Raw genomic sequence first — 24,528 nt, forward strand, 5'->3', positions numbered from 1 at the left:
GTGTGTGTGTGTGTGTGTGTGTGTGTGTGTGTGTGTGTGTGTGTGTGTGTGTGTGTGTGTGTGTGTGTGTGTGTGTGTGTGTGTGTGGCATTGGAGCTGAAGAGGCAGCAGCTGCTTTGCCTTGCCAATTGTTCTATTTCTTTAAGTTAAGTGGTTTTCTTGGCTGTTTTTCATCAAGGTTTTTATCCTGCTGTACCCTCCATTGGAAGAGGATTGAGTCATAGCAGTCAAGGGGGATGGTGGGTGGGAGGCCCAACGTGGGCAGGGGGGTGAGAAAGGTAGAGGCTGTGGGTGGTGCGGGTTAAGGAGGGTAAGAAGGAGGCTGTAGTAAATGAAAAGATGAATGAGTACTATGGATCGACCTCGTTACCCGGTGTTCATCATTCACATCAAGAGAAATGCAGTCTGCAAGGACGCATAAAGCCCTCACAAATGATTACGTTTTCTATTCTTTGTGTGCCACTAAGTGCTTTATAATAGCAGGATCAGTGTCTGGGCATTCAATAAACATTACTCCCAGGTGAGAGTTTCAGGGTGCTGCTAATTGACAGAAAGTTACTGAGGAATTCATTTGGACAACAAGATGAATAGAGATTGGCCAGCAGCCATAATTACCTTCATTCACACTTTAGACAGAGCAACATGTTTCATGCCTTAAGCCTCTGCTAATGATCTTCATTTATACTGCAGAGGCTGCCCACAAACCTTCCCTATATTAACCAGGAGGTATAAATCTATTTAGAAATCTGAACAAATACTCATACTTCTGAAAATGATTCAGAGAAAAGGAATGTATTGTCCAGAGCATGTGATGGACAGCAAGAGATAAGGAAAGAAGTGTGGGTGATGTTCTCTTTTAGTCTCAATGAGTCTGAAAACTGTTTGTTGATGGTGGACGGGTGGGCAGGCTATTAGGAAAATTGATGTGCATGCCGCTGTGTGTATGTGTGCACGCTCATACATGTGTGCATGTGCTGCTGCTCTAACATCACTGCTGCCGTAACTGCAGAATCCTCACAGTGACTCCCCTGTGACTGAAGGCCTGACATCCTCCCACGTTCTCCCCATAAACTCCCCTGCTCGTCTCGCCTCGCTTTATCTAAAACCTCGCCCTCCTCTCTAACTCTATTTCCTTATCCATCCATCTCTCTCCCTCCATCATCTTTCTTTTACTTTGCCAACCTCTTTTTTCTTTGCTTGTTTTTTAATCTCTCACCCCCTCATTTGGTGTGTGGGTCTTCCCTGTCTTTCGTCATGCTCTTTGCGCCCACCGTGCTGCCCAACTCTGTCTCTATGGAAACCCCGAGTGAACAAGAGTGACTCTGAGGTCTGTGAGACGCTGATACAGAACCTATTAGTTCACACGCTCTCTTTCTCTCCCAGCGAGCCACATGCTCCCAACCTGGCGCACACAAGTGCAAGCCTATAGTTTGTGTAAATAGATGATGTGTGACGGTGCCACTACCTGCAATCGCACAAGTCCCCTCCAGTGAAAAGAGACACCCACATCTTCTCTTGTGCCTATGACTTATCAGTGTTGTGAATTGGGAGGAGGCAACGTGGGAGTAAGGAGGGAGTCCTATTGTTTCATTATCCTGTAGGTCTCTTCAATTACTCAGTGGAGAAGGGGACCACCTGATGCCGCCTCTGCACATATTCCTTCCTGTAGCACACACAAACACACACACGTTTATACAGACACACTCTCTGGCCCTCTCCTCCCCCTTTTCCCCTTTCAGTCTCACACCTCACAGACCATATTTTTCTCACATATACATGATGTTGAGGCTGCTTTGTTGCGTAGAACGTGCGTCATTCTGATCCAAACGCATCTGAAGGACAGGTGATTTGTGATAAGAGGCCTCACACAGACAGCATTTCACAGCTTTGGGTCGCTCTCCTGGGCACCATTGTGATTCGACGGTCACGCTAAAGTGGATCATTGCAGAGCACAATCATGGGGAGGATACGTCAGCTATACAACATGTCGGTTGGGGGGAAAATTAAAGTAGCTTGGAGTATAAGAATGGAGCACACAGATGCAAAACATTTTTTTCAAAGGTAGGCCTACTATTAGTTCAAATGAACATCAATTACTTGGTTTTAACAATGTGTAATTGTACATTATAAACGTTATTATCTTAAACAGCCTGTGGACTTAGGACAGCTTTTATACAAAAATTCAATGGATATGACATTTATGTGCACGTCAGACTGCCCTGCCTCTCTTAAGCTCATCTTCAGCGACAACAGTGAGCAGCTAGCATAGCAAAATACTTTTGAGTGGATAACTGTATTTTATTAATCCACACTCCCATTGGTATAGTTGCTAGTTTGCCTTGAGCAAATTACTTTTTAACGTACGACAGAACCAATGCCAGATTAAGCAGTGTAGCTAAGTGAGAGCAAGTTTGCTAACCATAGCTTGGTTGCTGTCTAATGTCATTGCTAGCAAAGTCAAACAGTCACAATTTATGTGTTTTGGCAAATGGAGTGGAATTTAGCTAACAATAAATGATAAGCAGGGATCTAGTCTTATGATGTAGGCATATCATTTATGATCGCTACTAAAACCTAATCCAAGCTAAAATTAGACAGCTAGCTGTATTTTACCCCACCGCATGGATCTGGTGTTGGTTCCTTCTAAACATTAGCCACAAAAGGTAATTAGCACATGGTTAGCTAGTTTTTATCATGAAGCCAATGATCAAAATATAATATAGGAACATTAGGAACCTCATGTTAAAAATGATATTACATTTTAATGTATTGTCATGTCACTACTTTGGTATGGCTGTTTGGGAATATGGATAATGACTGCCAAAACTAATAGTGACTAATGGAGACAATAGTAACTAGGATTCCACAAAATTTCAACATATTACCTTTAAAATAATTTGTCTAAATAATTCAATTTCTGAAGGTTTGTTGTGTTACGCCTTTATTTTATAAAAATGTACATGAATAAATTACAACAAAGGACTACATTAAAGAAGACATCAAAACGGGCAGCAATAACAGGGGTCAACAACTGAACACATACCCAACCCAGCCCAGCCCCAGGCCCACCCCATTAACACCCCCAGTGCAGTGAGATAAAGACATGCCAATGATGTCTCACATTTAGGCACTTAATTTCCCTACCGAACCATCTTTGGTCATAGTTGCTGTTTGGCTTTGAACTTGGATTCAAAAAGGTTTGAGGTGGATTTAAACTGGTTTCATGTTGATTCTGACTGTGAATTAGATGATGCTGATTTGTGCCGAAAGGAGTCACACAATTTTAAAGTGCACTCCCTCAGTTTAGACAGATCTCAATCGACCATGTTTAGAGGTGACCCAAAGATGGTTATAACCTGACCACCTCCATAGAGTAAACATTAGCATTAAATAAATCAACACTAGATGGTACAGTACTTCACATGATTACAGAAAGGACTTCACAAGTCAAAGGAATCAAGCACTACATCTTAACACATTTTACCTGAAAACAATGCAGTTTGTCTGCACACGATATACTGTAATCAATACACTGTACAGTCTATTGCAAAGGCATTGTTGTTGGCATTTTTCTGTAGGAACTAACCAGTCTGTTTACCACTGAGTATAATCTTGGAAAGTTTGCAAAAATAGATATATTTTTATTAAATTAAAAGACTTTGTTTTGACTTCAGGATGTGGTCTATTGTATATATTTAGCTACTCATGCATTGTCTAACTGTGTTAATACAGTATACAGTCTGCCAGTTGGTGTGCACATATGTGTGTGTATGTGATGTGCATGCATGTTTGTGTGTTCTGATTAAAGTACTGTACACACTGGTAGACTTGTCCCTTTAACTTTTTTTTTTCAGAGTACACCCCTTCAGTAAAGGATTAACAAAGTTACATGAAACTGTTAAAGAAGCATAGTAGTAACACAGTATTTGGCAGTGAGAGAACAGTCCTAATTTATCCATGCACAATATCAACCACAGGCAAGGTCCACATTCTGAACAAACCCATTAAGAACAACACAGTAAGAACATGAAAAGAGTGACAAGAATTCAAGAACCTGGAAGTGTGAGTTTTGTGTATGCATGTGTGTGTGTCTGTGAATGTTTTTGAATGTCAACAGCACAGTTGGTTTCCCGGGGAGACCAAAGGGCTATGACTCATGCAGTGCATAAAGCATTTTCTGGAATTTCTGCAATATTGGAAGAATCATTATTTTCCCACAAAGCCCAGATAATTACATTTAATCATATTAGACCCTTACACAGTACTCAGGGAGTTTACTGTAAAAACCCACTCAATCCCACCCACATAGGTCTATTATAGACCAAACAGTTTATCCCTGGATTATTTTTCCCTTCTCCTGCTCTATCCTCATGAAAAGCACCTTCTCCTTGCAAGATTGTGTGAGCTGTATAATTATAATTGGTGTGTGTGTATTTTAGACTAGTCCAGTCTGTGAGTGCAAGTGTAAGGGGTAGGGTTGATAAAGCAGAGTTGATCCCCCTTGGGGTATGTAGTAGCTGCAGTAGCTGGGTTCTGCTAAATAGGGGGTATTGTGATCAGCAAGGTATGGGGCAGGCTGGTAGAAGCATGTGACATGGTCTGTGTTGGGGATAATGTTCTGCTCTCCCAGAACTTTCAGTGCCAGCACTGTGATCATGTTCAGAGTCTGACGCCTCTCATGTCCCATTAGGCACACTGTGCTGTCGTCGACCACGCGCCGCAGCGTCATCAGGTACTGGTACTTGCTCCTCTCTTCACCGATAAAGTGGTTCTTCAAGTAGGAAAGGATCTTCCTCTGCTGCTCCTGCACGTCAGGAAAATCGATGAAAAAGCGCGAGCACATGTAGCGCTCCAGTGTCTTTATCTGAGTCTCACTGGCCGGTCGGTAGTCCCTGACTAACAGGTTGCTGTACTTGAGCAAGCCACCACCCCGGATCTCCTCAGGGTTTCTAGTAGCGATTAGACGGTAGCGAAGGTGGTCCATGGCTGCCTCGAAGTCACCATACATGCTCTCTGCCAGGACCTCGACAGCAGGGACTGAGGCAGTTGCCTGAGGAGTGTTGCACTGTTCAGGCATGACTGCGTTTACCTTAGGGGCCTCTTTGTTCTCAGGCACAGGGCTGGATGCCTCATCGGCTTCTGGAGGGGCCATTTCCCTTGGGTCTTCAGACTGAGAGTGAGGAAGCACATGCGAGGTGGTGCTCGGAATTGTGATTGGAAAAGAGACAGGCTCTGAAACCCCGGGCAACGATGAGATATAATCTTTTTCCTTTTTATCCTCCAACTGTAGGAGAGGATTTCCTGGCTGCGGGGAGGACTCTTTAATCTGTTCCTCGCTTTCTGTGTTCAGTATCAAAGGCTCCATGTCTGAAGATACCTGAGGTACCAGATCCTCTGACTCCACCGGTGGAGTGAGGCAGAGGATGGGAGGGCTGAGGCAGGGGGAAGGTGGGCTAAGACAGACTGGAGTAGGGCTGAGGCTAAGCATAGTAGGGGTGAGGTAAGGAGGGGAGCTGAGGCAGGATGAGGTAGGGCTGAAACTCAGGGGTGGAGAGCTAAAGCTGGTCTCGAGGCTGACGGTGTTCAGCAGCTCAGATGAGAGGCAATTAGAGGGAGGGGTCAGACATCGGGGAGGGCTGAGGCTGGGGGGCGACGGTGTGAAGTAGGGAGGGGAAAGACTTAGTAGGGGAGGGGTTAGACAGGGAACAGGAGGAGTGACAAGTGTGATGGCTTGTGGGCTGCTAATCGGCTGATTAAAGTCCATCTTTTTGGTTTGTACTACTCTGTTTTCATCTTCATCACTGAGCTCATCTTCTGAGGTATGTACAGGTTCCTGGGTGTCGGAGGTGGATGTATTGGTGTGTGAAACTAACGTGTCCACTGAGCCGAGAGGCTTTGATGGTCTGGGCGCAGGGACAGTTTGACCAGTTGAAGGGTTGCTTTGCTCATCGCAATGTGTGGATGGGGTTTCTTTTATGCTCTGAATAATTGTCTCACATGCTGTCTCTGAGGTTATCTGACTGGATGAGGGATCTTGAGCTAAATCAGAACTGGGATCCACAGCAGAGGTGGAGATTATATCAGGGGCTGGATCAGGAGCTGAGGTAAGGTCTAGAATACAAGTTAGGTTACTGGGAGTGGTGGATTCATGCTCAGAGTTTGATTTTGTAGAGTTACCGGTTATTTGGGTAGTTGTAGGGTCTGAACTGGGAGCTGTTGGCTTGGGTTCAGATACTATCTCAGGTTCAGGGCTAGGGCAAGGGTTTGGATCTAGACAGGGGGCTATGACAGATTCGCTATCAGAGACTTGATATGGGTAATTATTGGGGGATACCTTCCTACACATCCTTCGGGGGGGTTTGGGAGAGGAGTGTTTGAGCACCACCATGTGAGCAAGTCTCTCTGAGGCCTTACATGAGGGAGAAGAGGAGGTCTTTTTGTCTGAAACAAGGCTAGGCGGTGCAGGTAAAACATCCTGAGTATCTGGAGGGCTTTCGTCTTCAAGTGCGTTAGGTGTTTTATCTGAGTTATCTGTGTGAAGTGTGCTGTGAATCTCTGCTGTAGCTTGTGTGCCAGCAGGCTCTGTGTCAAGTGAAAGGGATATAGAAGAGGTGGAGCAGGAGCAATCAATACCCTGTGTGTTGTCTACGTTTGTTGCTTCTGAGGCTATAATCTCTTCTGTCATTTCTCTTATTTCCATCTCATCTTTTCTCTCTGCTTGCTCAACTGTCTCTGTTTCTTCTTTTCTCTCTTCTTCTAACTGTGTCTCTATCTTTGCAGGTGAAGAGGTGCTGGAGTCATGAGCAGTCAAATGTGTTTTATCTTTCTCATCGCTACTCTTATCCTCACTGAAACACTCGGAGAAGTCTTCACTGTGATAGCCTTCTGCTGAGTTTAGAGACTCTGCCTGGGATTTGTTTGAGCTTTTTGGTGACTTGGTGTGTCTCGTCTGCTCTTTGAGTTCTTCCCGTTCATCAGGGGGTTTTGGGGGGTTGGATTGTTCTTTCTGGACAGAGAGTTCCTGGTGATTTGAATGTGCTGGTTGTTGGTCATCACAGGGCTGGGTCTGCTCTGACATTTCTACCGTTGTTGGACATTTGGTGTTGTCTGGGAGCTCTGGCTCACGTCTAAGTTCAATCTGAGTTGGTGGTTCAGAATTCTCAGAGGTTGGTTTTTCTTCTGACAAAAGTTTTGGAAAAGTCTGGTCAGAAAAGTTGAAGGTTTCTTTGTGTTCTGAAGCTTCTTTCAGCTCCACAGGTGTTTTGCCTCTGTCCTCTTTCTCTATTTCGGAGTCTTTTGTCTGGTTGGACTGTTCAATTTGTTGTGTATTGACTACGGTCTTGGACTCCTTTTCATTTAACTCATCTCTCTGTTGGGTTTGGCTGATTGGAGCCTCTGCTTTGCTGGATAAGTTTTTACTAGAGGCATTTTCTGTTTTCGGGGCAGTAGGTTCTCTGATCATAGACGAAGAGTCTTTTTTCTGAGTCTCTGCAGGCTGCTCCCTTAGTTCAACATTTTTATTTTTGTGCTGCAACTCCTGCTGCATGTAGGACTCGAGAAGACGATCCAGAATGATCTGAAAAGAGTCAACGCTAAACTCAAACTGCCGCCTTAGCGTGCTTACAAATTTGAGCTCCAGGTTTTTGCCGCTGTTGTTTGAGAGCGAGATGAGGCTCCAGCGGTCGTGCTCATTGAAGACCTTGACCATTTTCTGGACATAGGCTTCCTTCATTGTAGCGCTGCTGATCCGCTCTCTGTTGACCCCAGCAGGTAGGCAGTCCAGCAAGCAGCCCAGTACTGACTCTTTGATCACCTAAGAGAAGAAAAGGTCAAAAAATCACAGAGAAAAGTTATGACTAGAATTTAGAGATGCTTGTTTCATTGAAAAAAAAAAAAAATCTACAATTAAATTAAGGTAAGGATGACAGAAAAATCATTATCAATATAGCACCATAAAAATCAATATTGTAAAACCCTGAGATTGAAGATATTCAGTTACGTGCTCAAGGATAGCACAGCAAAATGAATGCTGATTAATGCTCCACTCATATTCCATTGATCTGCTTTCATTTCCTAACAAGCAGTGATCATACCTGGAACTCCTCTTGACTGGGCAACTCCACTCCAAAGATGACGTCCAGATCCTTGTAGCTCGTTCCGTTGTCTCGGACGAGGACGTGGCTGGCCGTGGATCCGTTCAGACGAACATCTCTCACTGTGATTCCCTGCTTCTGAAGCCTGGCCCGCACAGCCATGATGATGTCTCGAGGACGAAGCTCCAATGTGGGGAAGTTCCCGCGGCCGTGGATTGGAACCACCTCTGACAAAACCTGATGGAGGACCTCTACCTGCTCAGCGTTCAGGCTGTGGAACCGCTGACTGGATTTAGTTTCAGACATGCTGCTGCCCTGAAGGGAGAGGAAGGAGGAGGACAACAGTTTATTACAAGTCACCGACAAATTCTGAGTTAACTCTGTCATTCTCTCTGTCCCTCAGAAACACACACAGCGCTCACACGCATAAACACACTCCCTGCCAGTCTGCTGTCTGCAAGTCACAGCTTGGCTGACAGCTTTTCCACAATGCTAATGTAACTGCCGTGTGGACATGCTGACACATGGAGCGATCCACGTAGATGTGATTTGCATAAATATTTCTCCACAGCTCAACCAGTTCACAACAAATGAAGAGGAAGAGTTTGACTGGAATCAGACCACTTAGGTCCTTTATTTGTACCCAATCACAGTCACATACAATCCCTGAATCAGTTCTTTAAAAATATATATACAGAATTTAAAAAAGAAAAAATATGCAGACACTCAATTATTTTATAAGACAGTATGAAGTATATAATTAAAATGACATGTAAAGGCAGAGTAACTCTTTGTTTATTGATTGTTTCCACCAGAGGAGCAAGGGTTAAGCTGAATGAGTCATCTCCAGCAGACTGCATTAATCACACCAACGTCACTAATTAAAGACACACATCTGTTTTAGTGTCCGTGTGTGAAGCACATGATTGTGTACATAACAAACAATAGCTCATGCGCACACTCCTCTGAGTGCAGTGCAGACAAGTTGCTTTTATATAACACCTTAGTAAATCGTAACACAAATTAGAACAAAGTGGGATTTAATATCAGCCAATTATGTTTGTTTGGCTCGCACATTCGTAATCCTCCTCCTGGCAGTTACGCACACAGCCTCTGCATCCAGACTCCATCTATCAATCACTACAAACAAGACACATTTTTCAATAAGCCAAATAACATTTGCCTAACCAAGTCAGTCAACAGAGGCCCATGCTAAATATTTCGGGGGGGTGGGGGGGTGAGTGCTTGCATCTGAGTGTGCCACTGTGGTTCATGGCAGCCTATTATGATCTTTTGTTTGTTTTAATCAATATATGTCAGTCAGTGTTGTGGCTGAATGCTGCTGATTGCTATGATTTGCCAATACCAGCAGGGTAAACATTGGGCTACTAATGGGCAGTAATGGGATGCTTTCAGGTCGCAGTTTGTCAGGCATCAGAGTGATACTCAGTGATAACCACAAACAATCTACTATAGGAAGTGTTTATGAATCTTCTAATCTGTGTTGCACACACTTCAAATGAAAAACAGCACTTAATTTAGCCTCAAAAGCTCACAGTTAAGCAACTGAATTGCTTTCCAGAACACAGAAAAGTTGAGTCTGAGAACACAAAGCTCTCCCCTCTGTGTGCCACACTTTAACAAGGTGCACTACAAGTTGCAAAAAACAGTAATCATACAACCAGAGGCAAAAAATAGTCCGAGGTGTTGACACTGGTCATTAAATGATGGTTGGAGAAGGGAGAGAGGCACTGCGGGACTGTTTTCCAGCTAGCCCCTGTATCTCCCCCTCCCCTTTCGCAGTCTTCTGCAAACTTGCAGCCTGAGTGACTCATCCAGGCGTATCGGCTCAGCTCGCACATAATCTATGGCCATTGAAAACTCAACACATACGGAGGGTCTCGTATACACTGGGCTAAAACAAATACAAACAAAGATGCTCTGTAGACTCAGGCTGCTGTCTCTGGTATATTCTTTTTTATAGCAGAATAAATACAGGAAAACAAACAATAATGTCCTGTTTATAGAAAACTACAGAAAAAGAACAATGTGTCCATTACTTTTTATTAATATTATTATAATACAGTGATATTTGTCTGTAAATTGCACTCTATCTCTTCTATTTACTTTTAACAGTTATGATGAACTCAGGATAATTCTGTAATAGAAGGAAACAACTCAGTCTTTGTTGTGTCCACCCACCAAATGCATTTACAATGCCTGCGCACCAGACATTTAGAATAACATATTTGGAGTTTAGAATATTTAAAATAGCACTGCTAAACTTGTTCATGGGCAATATTTCTAAAAAGATAAATAATAACAGTTATTTCCACATAAAATAACCAGGCTTTAGTTTTGTACCTTCTGCTTCACAGTCCACTGATGCCTTACATTTAGTGGACTGATAACAGAGCCCTGCTGAATGCCCCGCTGGTCTTCTCACTAATCACCTAATCACGCATTTACTCGCTCCTGAGACACCAGGTGAGGGCAATTAACCGCAATTAAGTGCTCGCTGAATAAAGGGCACACGTACTACTGAGCTCCAGGATTTAAAGCACATTATATACACAGCATAAGCTTCAGGCAGAACACAAAAAAAAGTAAAATATCCAACTTCACAGAACTGAATGTTCTTACCTGTTGCTGTAGCATTTGAGGGAGCGACTGGCTCCCGGTTTGATAGTAGAACCTCCTCCGAGCTTCAGGTCCGGACTGAGTGACTGGGTTGGTTTCTCTTCTTAAGTCCCTACTCTCCAGAGAGGCTCGGTGCTGATGTGTCCCTTATAAGGCATGCGAGGCTACTATGTGTGTGCGAGTTCATCCGGGCGCTGTCCAGGAGCTCGCGTGGTGCTGAAGTGAAGACTGAAATGAGTCCTCGCGCTCTTGTTTTCTCCTCCGGCCGCCCGGAGCGTAACGCAGTTTCCATAGCGACCTGCCGTCATTCAGTTATGACTGGGGAGGCGTGTGTGTGTGTGTGTGTGTGTGTGTGTGTGTGTGTGTGTGTGTGTGTGTGTGTGTGTGTGTGTGTGTGTGTGTGTGTGTGTGTGTGTGTGTGTGTGTGTGTGTGTACAGAAGTAGGCTACAACAATTATGGTGAAGAAGCGTGTTTTGGTGGTGGCGCTAGGGGCGTTAACAGATATAATATAGTTCGAATAATAAATGTTTAACAGCCCATTGTCTTTTCGTATTCAAAATAAAAGCTGAAAAAGCGAGATAAATTCAGGACAGAGCTGGGAACTGTTAGCTAAAGTATCTTGGGATAGACAAAAAAGTGTTATTATTTATGTGCTTGCTCCTTGTTTGTTGTATAAATGGGAGTCAAACTTGACAGTAAAAAGACTTCTATGTTTTTATGCTGCTAACTCAAACCTCTAAATGAGAACATCTCAAAGCTATATAGGCTGCTTTTGTGAAACATTTCTAAAACACTTTTCATTCACTTGTTCACTCTCCCTAACGCACACATCGTATCCAGTGCTGTGTCCGACTATCATCAGCACATACAGTATGAGTCATCCATGCTGCTCCCTCCCCCTGGCCCATCCGTTAATCCCCCAGCCCCCTTCAGCTGGCACACCGGAACCTTTCTCTGTGGACAACCGATGATCCCTATTTTCCGCATGATGCATTTTATTGCTGTCTCTTTCACCAACAACTAGCTTAAAAAGCCCTCTTTAATTTGTTTTCCATCAGGCCACTCCAAATGATTATTGTCGATGCACAACCCAAAAAAAAAGGTTCCAGATGTCACATTCTCGTAAACGCATCATAAACTGAGAGAAAGACATGTAATTAAAAAGCAAGCAGCGGTAGAAAAGGTCAATGTACTCCCTCACAAAAAAAGAACAAATGACGTCACTAGACGTGTACCACTACCTACCGATACCGGGTACAAACCGGGTACAAACTATTTTTAGCTTGGATGGAACTTGTCTGCTTTGGACACGCGCGCCCGTCCACCTCTCAAACGGTCGTGACGTAGAAGGCGCGGGCACGCCATGCAAAATCGTGACCGTGTGACGACCATCCATGGTGACGACGGCGAGGGGTAGACAGAAGTTTTATTCAAAGATAAAAGGTTGATCAAGATCACTCCATACCGTTGTCTAGCCACTACATCCAGACACATTTCCGGTGATTCTATCCAGTAAGGACGATATCTCGCACACATATCATCATACACATGTGTTAAATGTATGTAATTTTTTATAGGCAACTGACGTGCTATTATAATGCAAAACCGTTTAAATATGAAGGAAAAATCGAGTAGTCAGTCCTGCTTAAACATCAGTTAGGCGCGCATGCGTGACATAAACCTACTTTAAACAGTTTCAAGACGGTATACAAAGTTTGTTACCTGCATATGGCAAAGCTCGACTCAAGTAAAATGATGTTTTCTACTATAAAATACGATACACACGCTTTGGCATCAAGAACAATGTGATAAGGTTACTGCCGCTCTGTCTATGTGCTCTTAAGCAAAAGCGGAAGTACGCTTAGGGGAATCCTCTCACCTCACTAGAGTGGCGAAGATACACCAGTTTGAAAAAAAAAAAAAAAACATCTCTGAGAAATAAGTCACTGACTGGATGCTACTTTGTATCTGTAGATAAGCAGACCCGAAATTTGTCACTGAGAAAGACCTTCATCATGTCGAAAATGGAGAGTATCCTTTCCTTGTTAGTCTGACATGCATATGGGTAGAAACAGTTACCTAGTGAGAGTGTTAGCTAGCCAACTGTAAACTGGGTTTGCTAGCTAACAGCTAGTAACTTCTGCCCAGTCATTGAACTACGAACGAAAACTATGTCGGGTTTGCTAGCAGCTTACATGTCCCCTTGTGCTACAGTTTATATTCAGTCAACCTAAAATGCATTTCTCATTCATTGTATAACCATTAAATAAACCATTCCTTGACTAACCATGCAGAGCATCTGTTTAACCTCAAGTTTGCCACAAAGGAGCTACAACGCAACTCCAAGAAATGTGACAAAGAGGAAAAGGCAGAGAAGGCTAAAGTGAAGCAGGTTGGCTCCTTATTTCTGTGTACTTATGAAAGACCATTGGCTACAGTGCAGTTATATTTTGTGTTGTGTATGTATTCCTCTTTCGCTTGCCTCTCAGGCTATCCAGAAGGGTAACTTGGAGGCAGCTAAGATCCATGCAGAGAATGCCATCCGTCAGAAGCACCAGTCTCTTAACTTTCTGAGGATGAGTGCACGTGTGGATGCTGTGGCTTCCAGGGTCCAGACTGCTGTCACTATGAATCAGGTCAGGATTTCAGAAGTAAATGCTTTGTCAGTGATCTGCCTTGATTGCTATTTGGTAAAGCAGGTAAATGACAATGAGCAAGAAAACATACCCAACCTATTTCCTACAGTCATGTAATCATTTTTTAAAATAACCTCGTATTAACTGATTAATTGATCGTTGACTGATCATTTCATGTAGAGAAAATGTGTTGTACTGTTCTGCAGTGAAACTCTACATTTGTTTTATTATCAATTTCCTGGTCAACTTTTTTTAAACTGTTTACTATCATAGAAGAAGATTATTAAAAAGCTTTGCCTTAGTTGGTCTTAAACCCCAACCTGATACAGCTTTATAAAATATGCTTTTTTCATATTCATCCACTGGTGAAATGTTCTGTACTTAAATACACATTTGAGGTACTTGTATACAGTAAGACAAGACTCTTTTCACTTAGGCTAATGCTACTTTATGCTTTCAAAGTACTTCATTTGGGAGACAAATATTATACGTTTCCCTGCACTACATCTATTTGATAGCTTTAGTTACTAGCTATTTTACAGATTTAGGTTATCAATACAACATATGATCAACTAAAAAGTGATTGTATAAACTACCATGTGATATATTAAGTAATTCAAATGAGCTTCATTTATACCAACTGCAACATAAAAGGGATGAACAAATCAAAGCATCTGTATTTAAAATACAATAATCTAATTTGGATTATTGTGGAACAGGTCATTTTGCACATGATGACTTTTCACTAAGTATATTTAGATGCTAATACACTTGGCCCTATTATGCTTTTTGCGGGTTTCCCTTTCCTGTAGTGTGTTATATATGTTTTTGTGCATGTCAATTTTCTGCAAAGGCTAAACTCTCTCTCATGTGGGAGTTTCTCTCCCACACTCCCCTCCCTGCCTGAAACGCACGATTGAAGTCCTTTGTTGTTGATTTTTCTAAACATAGTGACATCACTATGTTACACTCTTGGTGGCTGACCAATCACAACAGAGCCGTCCAGCTAACCAACAGAGCAGACTGGGCTCTGGTTTCAAACAGAGGGCGAAAACAGGTGCTGCAGCACAGGCAGTATGAGATAAATAAAGACCTTCTCGAACATTAAAGCATGTTAAAATGTCACATCAGAGGCACCTCTTACAAATATTAACCTGAAAATGAGCAGAATATTTCCTCTTAAAGTCAGGTATTTAAATGCATTACTACTTTCACTAAAGTATAACATCGGAAAACTTCTTCAACCTTCCAGATATATAGTTTTCAAAGTTGGTATTTTGAATTCTACATCAAAATTAAGATCTTAAAGAGCTTTATAATGTAGCCATCAGTGGGTAAAAAGTCAGAAAGTAGGCATTTACTCATTTTGTTATCCTACACAAAAGAGACAGGGAGAAGAACGAGGAGGAAAAAGGATCTGGCAGACATGCAAACAAAAAGCCACCAATTACATAATGTCATTAGCTCTGCTGTAGACTTGAGGCTATTACCTTCTTGCCCTTATGAGACTGACCTGCCAATTTAAATGGCTTTAATTCAGGTTCACTACAGGGCAGGCATCATTACACAGAATAGAACCTAATAGCGTGTATAGAATTGGAGGCAGCGCGTGAGAAGGTATAGCTGGAAAACACCTCTTTATGTTGTATTAATGTATGTCTCGTAAAATATGAACACAATAGCATTGATAATAAACCCATCCACCTTAATATCATTATTGGTAAATTGGTTTTGCCAAGATTAATCAGCATCAGCTTTGAAACATAAGGATGAGAGTAAGTCATAACAAATGATCTCTTTAAAGAGCTTAAAGTGACACCTAGTGGAAATATAGGGTAACAGCACTCCAAGTATTGCCACACTAAAATCCATCTCCCTGTGCAACCTCAAATACTGATCCTGTTTTAATGAGACAAATTAGACCAATAAAAAGTAAGAACACTACAGAGGCTTTAATGCTTTGTGTGATGTGTTTTTGCCCAGGTATCTAAATCCATGTCTGGAGTGGTCAAGTCTATGGATGCTACTCTTAAAAGCATGAACTTGGAGAAGGTAAAACATTTCACATGACAAATTGAAAAACAAATTTGACCATTTTTGGACTGTTGTTTTCAGAATCTATGTTTCTCTACAGATTTCTGCTTTAATGGACAAGTTTGAAAACCAGTTTGAAACTCTGGACGTGCAGACAGCTCAGATGGAAGACACGATGGGCAACACCACCACACTGACAACTCCTCAGGTAATAAGGCCGTCTACAAGCAGGACACATAAAGGGATAGTTGGCATATTTTGGAATGGGGTTGGATAACATGTCCGTTTTTGTTTAACGATAATAGCTAGCAAATTGTTAGCCTTTGAAAAAAACGTTAACGTAGACAAGTCCTAACTTCAGGTTCATAGAATCTTGACAGTGTTGTATGAGGTACTTCAAAGTTAGTGTGTTAGTAGCAGTAGTTGTTAAAATACTTGAATCAAATACAAATATGTTTTCAATGGTAAAACAATAAGGATCAGTAGGAAAACTGTATAATTATCCACCTTAAAATAGAAGCCCACTAGTAAAATCTACCATACACTGAATATGGATAAGATAACATTCAAACCCATTTTAAATAACCCTAACATACCTTTAATCCCAGGATTAATTCCCACAATAAACCCTCTAAAAATGTTTGAATGATTGTTTTCTTGGTTGGTCTGTAGAATGAAGTGGATACACTGCTGCATGAGATGGCTGATGAAGCAGGGTGAGTATGGTCCTCTCCAAACAATTAACAGTAATAGCATCAGTAAATGCATTGATAGGAGGGAACACATACATGCAGGTACTTACTACTTACTTAATACTGTACTTACCTTGTACTGACAAATTATGCAAAATCCAGTTTTTCTTGTCTTTTATACATAAATATGTGTCCCATCTGTGTTGAGAGGAGTTATAGGAAAAAAGTATTCTCTCTCTTCTTGTCCTGATCCATCTGTATACAAAAAATACCCGATCAGATTTTGGCCAGTTTGTGAAGTCACAATGTTTTTTTTGGGTTGTGCAACCATTAGCCAATAATGATCGAAGGAATCACCCGCCAACCTTATCACCTGAATCTCTTATTACCATTTAAAACTACAGACACAGAAAGTCAGCTGATTTGGAAAAAAACGGAAACAGGGGTTTATGGCATGCTGCAATGCATGATCTGTTTGACATTTGAGTCAAACATTCAGTTTTGTACTGTGTATATACAGTGAAGCAAATAAATATTTGATCCCCTGCCGATTTGTAAGTTTGCCAGTCTCTACTTTTAATGGTAGGTTTATTTTAACAGTGAGAGACAGAATATCAAGAAGAAAATCCAGAAATGTAGATTAAAGATATAAATTAATATGCATTTAATTGGGGGAAATACTGTAAGTATTTGATCCCCTTGCAAAACATGACTTAGTACTTAGTGGAGAAAGCCTGGTTGGACAGCGTAGAGAGCAGATCATGAACAAGTCCCTCCTGTGTAGTTCTTGGCTGATCCCTCACTTTTCCCATGATCATTGATGCCCCAAGAGGCGAGATCTTAGATCGTGGAGCCCCAGACTGAGGGCGATTGATGGTCATTTTGTACTTCTTCCATCTTCTCATATTTAAACCAGTTGTCTCTTTCTCACCAAGCTGCTTGCTGGTGGTCTTGTCTTCTATTCCAGTCTTGTGCTGGTCTACAATCTTGTCCCTGATGTCCTTAGACATTAGTTCCACCATGACCACAAGATGTCTCTGGTCTTCCCATTGTGGAGAGGTTGTAATCTGATTTATTGACTGTGGACAGGTGTCTTTTATCCAGGTAACGAGTTGACATCAGGAATACTTTCTTAAAGCGAGAGGACTTATTTAACCGGTCTGTGGAGCCAGACATTCTTGTTGTTTGCAAGGGGATCAAATACTTATTTCCCCCAATTAAACGCAAATCAATTTATATCTTTTTTTTAATCTACATTTCTGGATTTTCTTTTTGATATTCTGTCTCTCACTGTTAAAATAAACCTACCATTAAAAGGTTTCAAGGTTTCAAGGTTTTATTTGTCATATGCACAGCAGATACAACGTATATGTTGGCAATGAAAATCTTATGTCGCGTGCTCCTCCAACAACAAAAGTATAGACTTTTAACTTAAGTGGGCAAACTTACAAATCCACAGGGGATCAGATACTTATTTCCTTCACTGTATCTGAGACATATAATATTTTGATTGAAAAGAGTATAATAAGGGACCTTTAACAAATAAGAAACTGTACTTAGATTTATTGGAATGGCTTTAAGAGCTAAGCAGCCAAACAGAACTCATGGTGAAAGTGTTTCTGTGTATTTTCCCTTTTTACTTGTTTTTTTAGGTTGGATCTTAACCTGGAGCTTCCTGCAGGCCACACTTCCTCAATGGCTTCATCTGTGGCATCTACAGAGCAGGTAACACATCCACTCTTTTCTTGCTGTAGCTATTTCTGGTGTGTTTATGTACTCATTTTTTTTATTCTGGTATTGTGAAAGGTGTCTCTCTAACATTTTCCTTTAAGGACAGTGTTTATGGTGAGCTACAATTATGTACAGTTTAGATTTCCCAGTCAATATAGACAATAGAATACACAGACTGTTTTTTCAACACACTCCTGCAGTCCAGTACCCTTTTTCACTGTCAGTTTGTGTGCTCATCTTCTTCAAAACAGTATCTGTATCACTATAAATAACCCACAGCCTGTGGTGGAGCTTTGGGTCTTCACGGATACTGTGACACAGAAGCAGTGTGTGTTCAGCCTTTTTCATCCAAACAATGACTGTGTGGAACATTGTGGTCATAAGGCGGCAAAGTGGAATATGTGGCAGGAAGTGTTTGAGTTCTCCCTATGATGTTTTGATACATTTTCCAGTTTGACAAGCCACAATTGGAATCCATTGTAACCAACATACTTCAGTCTGTTCACATCTGGTTTTTGTGAAGGACAGCTACACGCCTTCAGCTTTAAAGCCTACAGTGGTTGCGTGACACTCTTAAGAACTAGAGTACAGGCTGTTTTGATGCATATTGCATAGTATTTCTTTTAATTGAATTGTCGAAGTATAATAATTATCTGTGTAGACAAAATGACAGTCTGTAGGGGCTTGGTCTTAGAACCAATGGGGTTGCAGGTTCACGTCCCGATTGGACCTGGAGAGGTGACAGTTCATCTCCTTTTTACTGCCAAGCTGCACTTAAGCAAGGCACTTACATCTCAATCTCTACATGTATGGCAGCCATTCCATTCCAGTGTCTGTTAAATTCCAACACAGAGACATGTGGTCAGTATTTTCTAAAATAAAATAAAAGATAATGTTCATTTTTTTCTCAAACACAAACCGATAAACGGTGAGAAATCTCTTCATTTTTTCCAGAGCTGTATGTACGCTCTCTTAGTCTGCAGCTGCTTTAACACCTGCATTTTCTTACCGGGAGCAATACAGGTCCTTCTTATCTTAACTCTTATAGCAACATAGAATCTTGCATTCTATTATATCAGGCTTTAAATCTAGAAACCTGGCTTAGAATGTGTAGTTTTTGCTAGTTTCCACCATATTTAACAATTTTCTCATCTTTGTTCTATGAGCCAAATACATGTTGTTGCCTGATTTAAAAAAAAAATGCATCAAAATGATATTGTTGCCAAACATTACCATATAACAAAAAACAACCTCAGCATTTAGTATACAGAAAATAATTTTAAATTACTGGCATATTAAGGTTAACATTCTTAAAATATATTAATACTGCGTGGACAAAATCAGAACTAAAGCTGTTTAAAATATTTTATTCAGTTTTAGTGACAAATAATATGGCAGTTTTTGTTGTAGAAATCTTTGTTCTCTAAGGAATTCTAAGAGCAACTTATTTGAAGAGAGTCACAGAGGTAAAGCTTCTTTTTTTTAGAGCCAACCCTACTGACAATTCTTTTTATTCTGACTGTTGTTCCTGTTCTATAATGTTATCAGGATGAGCTCTCCCAGAGGCTGTCCCGACTGCGAGACCAGGTGTCATAATGATGTCGAAACATCACAAAACCGGGAGGAAGGAGAAGAGACAGGGGGTAAAGAAGCGGAGAATAAACAGAAAGAGGTGCCGTGCGCCTGAGAGCTCTGTGGTGAAGGTTTGTTCTGTTGTGAGAATTAAAGGAGCTGTTTACCAGCAGGGAGGCAGCGAGAGGAGGAAGCAGGACATTTGCTGTCCCTCAACTTACTGCATCACATGCAGCGTTTCGATTATAATGCTCATTTGCACACTCCTATTTAACATGTATTGTGATTATTTATTAGCTCAGCAATAACACGACTGTGCTGGCTTCCTATTTTTTACACCTTGGAAGTATTTCTAAATGGTATTCTTTGCGCACATTTATGAAAATAAAACAATTATGTACTACTTAATAGCTAATACCTCATTCTAAAGTGGTTGAACACCATGTATTTAATGCAAGATTAAATTATTTGTGTACCTATTTATATATGAACTGACTGATTGCTAAGAATGCATGTTTGTATTGGAACTGTTATGTCCTACCTGCATGACTGAGGATGTGTGGGCCACTGGTATTGTGGCTCTGTCTATTTCTGGTCAAAATAAAACAAAAGTATTTATTTATGTAATATTTATATTCTGTATTGTGTGATAGGGATTATTGTCAATGTTTGGCAGGAACATGCTTTATAAAAGCTGCAATATAGCTGATCCTCTGCATGTAGCACTCAAGGCTCACGGTGCAGTTTTATGCAAATATTGAATATCAATAAAAAACCTTTAAACATGTTTTACCTTTCACGTTTGTTGTCATTTTATAGCTGTGTTTTGTGCATCCCTGTCCCTCCTCTTTCCATCCTCCCCCTCCTCTTTCTCTCCCCAACAGGGAACAGATGAGAGGTCAAAGGTGTCACCTGTAGAGGAAGCAGGCCCTCTGCCGCTCGCATGCCACTGCCTCATTACACACACACACACACACACACACACACACACACACACACACACACACACACACACTTGCACACACAGTTCAGCATATCCCAGGGGGGAGGCAAGACTCAGCTGGGAGCCATTACAGGTGCTGTCCGAGCACACACACACAGACACACACATCTCTACATGAACAGCCCCGTTCTGATGGGAGTCCTCCAGAGTGACACTCCGCCACCTCTGACCCTTTTTGTGTCCTTCCTAATCATCATCAGCACGCAGTTAACTACATTCACAATCATCATCAGTGCCCCCCAGACTGACACAAGTCTCTATTCTGCCTATTACGCACATACTTCCTCAGTGATCCAGCAGCTGTCAGTCATTTCTGCCCGGAGTTAGATCACCTGGAATTTAAATTCCACGTCCCCTCGGCTGTCAGAGCCGCGCAATCTATTTGGTAAGTGTTGTTTTCAGTTTGAACCTTCAGTGGCCAAATCTTTAAGTATGATTAAATCCTGACGCGGCTTATTTTGTCCTCTGCTCCGTGTGTGGGGATGCTTCCTCCAGATGTGTGTGTTCAGACGTCTCCTGTGCGAGGGAAGCCTGTGTTTGTATATGTGTCAGGTGTTGATAACAAGTGGCTTTCTTCCAGGGCCGTCAACACCTCCTTGTCTGGGTTCCTAGTGTGTGGAACTTGCTGACAGGAGGGGATCCGGTGGTCCTGTCCCTGTGGCCGACCTATCTGCTGCTGCTCAGGGAGGGGGGGGGGGCCTTATATGCTGACTAGGAGAGGAAGCTCTAATTGCAACAAGACTGATCACACACAGGAACGGTATGTCCAGCAGGATTCAGCAGGAAATTATAAATGTACCTAAAGCCCATAAAAAAAAAAAGATTCTAGCAAAGAATCAAACACAAAGTATACAGTTTCCAAAAATATATTCACAAGGATTGACTAATCACTTGTGTTTCTAGCTCAAACAATAAATAAATTAGTCAGAAAAGTCATGAATGTTTTATTAGTAGATTTATCACAAAACTGTTCAAGCTAAATTTAAACATTCAAGAAAAATATTATCTCCAACTTCTCTTATTTAAAGATTTACTACATGTATTTGCCTTCATTAAATCATTAAATGTCATTTAAAACAAAAATGTCTTCTGAGTTTTTGAATATTTGAATATTTACCTCGGGTTGTGTCCAGTTAATTGCAACGGCCTTTTTAGCAAATGCCCTGAAAGAAACGTACTGATGTTTTATAACCGTTGACTCTTTTATGGATATCGCTGCTATTGAATGTGCACATATCTATTGTACGTATGTGTCCTAACATGTAATTAATGACCAAAATAACATAGTTCCCCCTAATAGGCTACATTGTTAACTTTACTCCCCTTTTAATTACTGACATCCCAAATACAACAGATAAAAACTCTTGACGCTGCATATTCATAAACTAATATGTCTTCTCAATATAAGAAACATCAGATTATTGCTTTTATATCACATACAGTAGTAGATTTCACTGGAATATGTGTATTTAAATATATATATATATATATATATACATATATATATATATATATTATCATCAGTGTTGAGTGTAGACAGTAACAATCAACATCTATTTAAGGTTGCCTTTGAGATGGAAAAGTTTCAGACAGTGGCTCTTATCCTCTCCTTATCTTCTTTCGCCTCAGTAGAAATATTCAATTACAATGCGTGAAGGGTCAGGTCAAACACAGGAAGCCGAGCTGATTGGTTCTACTAGGATATCGATGGACATGTGTGACCAATCGCTGCTGCCCAGGGCTTTCCTCAGGCTCCATCTGCTGCCGCTGTGTGTGTGTCTAATCGTTCCACCCTAAGGCTTTCCCCAGTTTCCACTCACCTCTTGACCATTGCTTCCTGTCAGATGTGTTAATGCCGCTTTTAATCAGTTTTACTGTCTCATGCACACACATACACACACGCGCCGACACAGCTGGCCCTATCCATCCCTGCTCTCCAGAGCACGCTTCATTAAGATCTAACCAATGTCCTGCTCACACCGTCACAACCTCTGTTGCACAAAAACACACACCTGATCCTGCCAACCTTCCACATGACCCTTGCCTCACCCAATCACCAAGCCTGATATCTCTTACAGTCAAACAAGCCGTGAACATGGACATATAGCCTTGTCTATTGCTCTTTATTGAGGCTGTCTGCCAGTCATTGTGTCTTCACACATGGATGTGCTGTGGAAGGTGTACCACGCTTTATGATTACAATACAGTGCATCAACTCACAAAGGAAACTGCTGCTTCAGGCCAAATCAAACAAATGAAAGTTATTTTTTTTAAAAGCGGCCTTTTCTTATACTGCCATGCTAAGACTCTTTAGCTAAAAACGCTAGCTCGGTTAATATCAGTTTTCCCTCAACATTTGGATGATATGTTAAAGACATCCCGTGTAATAACGTTGTCAATCCCTTTATTTCTTATCTTTCGCGGTGAGAGGGAGAGAAAAATGGCTTTTATAAGAGATTATCTGCAAAATGATTGACATTCCCCTGCTGTATTTTCTGTTCAAATTAGCAAATGTTTGCATGCTAATGCACTAAGCTAAGTGTTGCTCAAAGCACCACTGTTCTGAAGTACAGACTCAGCTGCTAGCATGGAGGAACAAACCTAGTTTTGTTTATATATCTTTCATGTGATGATTGTGTGCTAGGTCACAACAATTATGTATATAAGTTCCATCTTTGACACTTTTATGCAAAGATCCTCACTAATTAATCTGCAAATGCTCAAATTCAAATTGCGATTTAAGCCTTCATTTTACAGCTAAACAAATCTAGTATAGTTTCTCTAAACTTGTGAATTACATCAACTACTTGAGGATCATTAACATAAAGGAACATTGCTGAAACACACCGATCAACAGCCCATTCTCCCTACAGGCCATAATTGAAATGATCACAGCTAATTCAATGGAGGTTGAATTAACTCTCTTGTTGTAACCTACATACTTGCCCCTACTCATTTCACATTAATATGCCATGACAGTGTGTAACACATTGCTGGTTTTGTAAATTCATTCTGGATCAGGCAGTTGAAGTTGAAGGGATTAATAAAGCTTTACTCAGTTCTTGATGACAGGCTGATAATGAGAGAAACAGGAAGAGAGGAAATCTATTAACAGTATTTATACCTCTGGACCTTCATTATTATTATACCAGTGGACATGACAGAGCCGATGTGTTTGTGTGTGTGGAGTGATCTGTTAGGAGTGTGTGTGAGTGTGTGCATATGGTAAAACACTCTGCAGGTCTGCTGTTAGTCACACTCCCGCGTCTCAAATTGAATTAGCGTTGACACAGCGCACAGCACCAGCCATGTGTATGTGTGTGTGTAATGGGGGCACTAGCTGTTGGCAAGTCATGTGTGTGTGTGTGTGTGTGTGTGTGTGTGTGTGTGTGTGTGTGTGTGTGTGTGTGTGTGTGTGTGTGTATGTGTGTGTGTGTGTGTGTGTGTGTGTGTATGTGTGTGTGTGTGTGTGTGTGTGTGTGTGTGTGTGTGTGTGTGTGTGTGTGTGTGTGTGTGTGTGTGTGTGTGTGTGTGTGTATGTGTGTGAAACAGAAGAGAAAGAGGGCCTTCCCCCCTGAAATCAATTAAGCGAGTATACGTCTGTACTGGTGGGAGTGAGGAGGGGCACATCCTGTAGAGGGCAGCCCAGACAGACAGCACCATCTGGGGCAGCAGGCGGGTCGACCCTTGGGTTGAGACATGAAAGAAGCGGGCCAGGGATAAGAGGAGAGGGGAGTACAGGCCAACGCTAAATCACTCTCTTTCTCTCCCCCCCAGCCCCTCATCTGCAATCCGATACATCAGCCACGGAGCATCATTCTCCCTCCATCACTCTCCTTATTCTCCACTCTGTCCCAGGAGTGATAACCTGTCATACACAGGAAGCAAATAGAGGTAAGAACCATCTATCCCACTGTCAGAGATAGGGGCAAAGAGAAAAAGAATATCTCACATCTCTTGTTCCAAAAAGGGTTGATTTATGGGTCTTGATTTAATAAAACCAATACCTCTCTTTAGCTTTCTTATTCTCTCACTTACACACAGAAACACATGCACCTGTAGAATCCCCCTCAGGTCCATTAGACTGGAGGGAATTAGCATACCTACACACTCTTTAGGTGGGGAG

At 41.6% G+C, this 24,528-nt stretch overlaps 2 protein-coding genes across 3 annotated transcripts; one reads left to right on the plus strand and one right to left on the minus strand.

Annotated features, from left to right (window-relative positions):
* Positions 1–3,015: 3,015 nt before the first annotated feature.
* On the minus strand, positions 3,016–11,135 carry LOC134860022 (mucin-2). Its single transcript, XM_063876853.1, has 3 exons — positions 10,737–11,135; positions 8,094–8,408; positions 3,016–7,813 (listed from the first exon to the last, which is right to left on the minus strand). Exons 1-3 carry the CDS (start codon positions 10,749–10,751, stop codon positions 4,436–4,438), a joined length of 3,708 nt encoding a protein of 1,235 aa, XP_063732923.1. The 5' UTR covers positions 10,752–11,135; the 3' UTR covers positions 3,016–4,435.
* Positions 11,136–12,067: 932 nt separating this feature from the next.
* LOC134860023 (charged multivesicular body protein 1b-like) lies at positions 12,068–20,198 on the plus strand. 2 transcript variants are annotated; one of them, XM_063876854.1, is made up of 9 exons: positions 12,068–12,177; positions 12,709–12,765; positions 13,029–13,126; positions 13,224–13,370; positions 15,354–15,422; positions 15,505–15,612; positions 16,077–16,120; positions 17,749–17,821; positions 19,376–20,198. In XM_063876854.1, the coding sequence occupies exons 1-9, from the start codon at positions 12,129–12,131 to the stop codon at positions 19,421–19,423; spliced, it is 693 nt and encodes a 230-aa protein (XP_063732924.1). In that variant the 5' UTR covers positions 12,068–12,128; the 3' UTR covers positions 19,424–20,198. The 2 variants fall into 2 exon arrangements, with proteins under 2 accessions (XP_063732924.1, XP_063732925.1); XM_063876855.1 differs by having other exon boundaries at positions 12,145–12,246.
* The last annotated feature ends 4,330 nt before the right edge of the window (positions 20,199–24,528 follow it).

This window comes from Eleginops maclovinus, chromosome 23 (genome assembly GCF_036324505.1).
Source record: "Eleginops maclovinus isolate JMC-PN-2008 ecotype Puerto Natales chromosome 23, JC_Emac_rtc_rv5, whole genome shotgun sequence".
Lineage (NCBI taxonomy): Eukaryota > Metazoa > Chordata > Actinopteri > Perciformes > Eleginopidae > Eleginops > Eleginops maclovinus.

Bases quoted from the DNA above. Each gene is read 5' to 3' on its own strand.
- LOC134860022 (XM_063876853.1), bottom strand. The intron at 7,814-8,093 runs GTATGATCACTG...TTCTTCTCTTAG, and splicing joins CCAGTCAAGAGGAGTTCCAG to GTGATCAAAGAGTCAGTACT.
- LOC134860023 (XM_063876854.1), top strand. From the start codon at position 12,129: ATGGTGACGACGGCGAGGGGTAGACAGAAGTTTTATTCAAAGATAAAA. The intron at 12,766-13,028 runs GTATCCTTTCCT...CTAACCATGCAG, and splicing joins CATCATGTCGAAAATGGAGA to AGCATCTGTTTAACCTCAAG. The intron at 15,613-16,076 runs GTAATAAGGCCG...GTTGGTCTGTAG, and splicing joins CCACACTGACAACTCCTCAG to AATGAAGTGGATACACTGCT.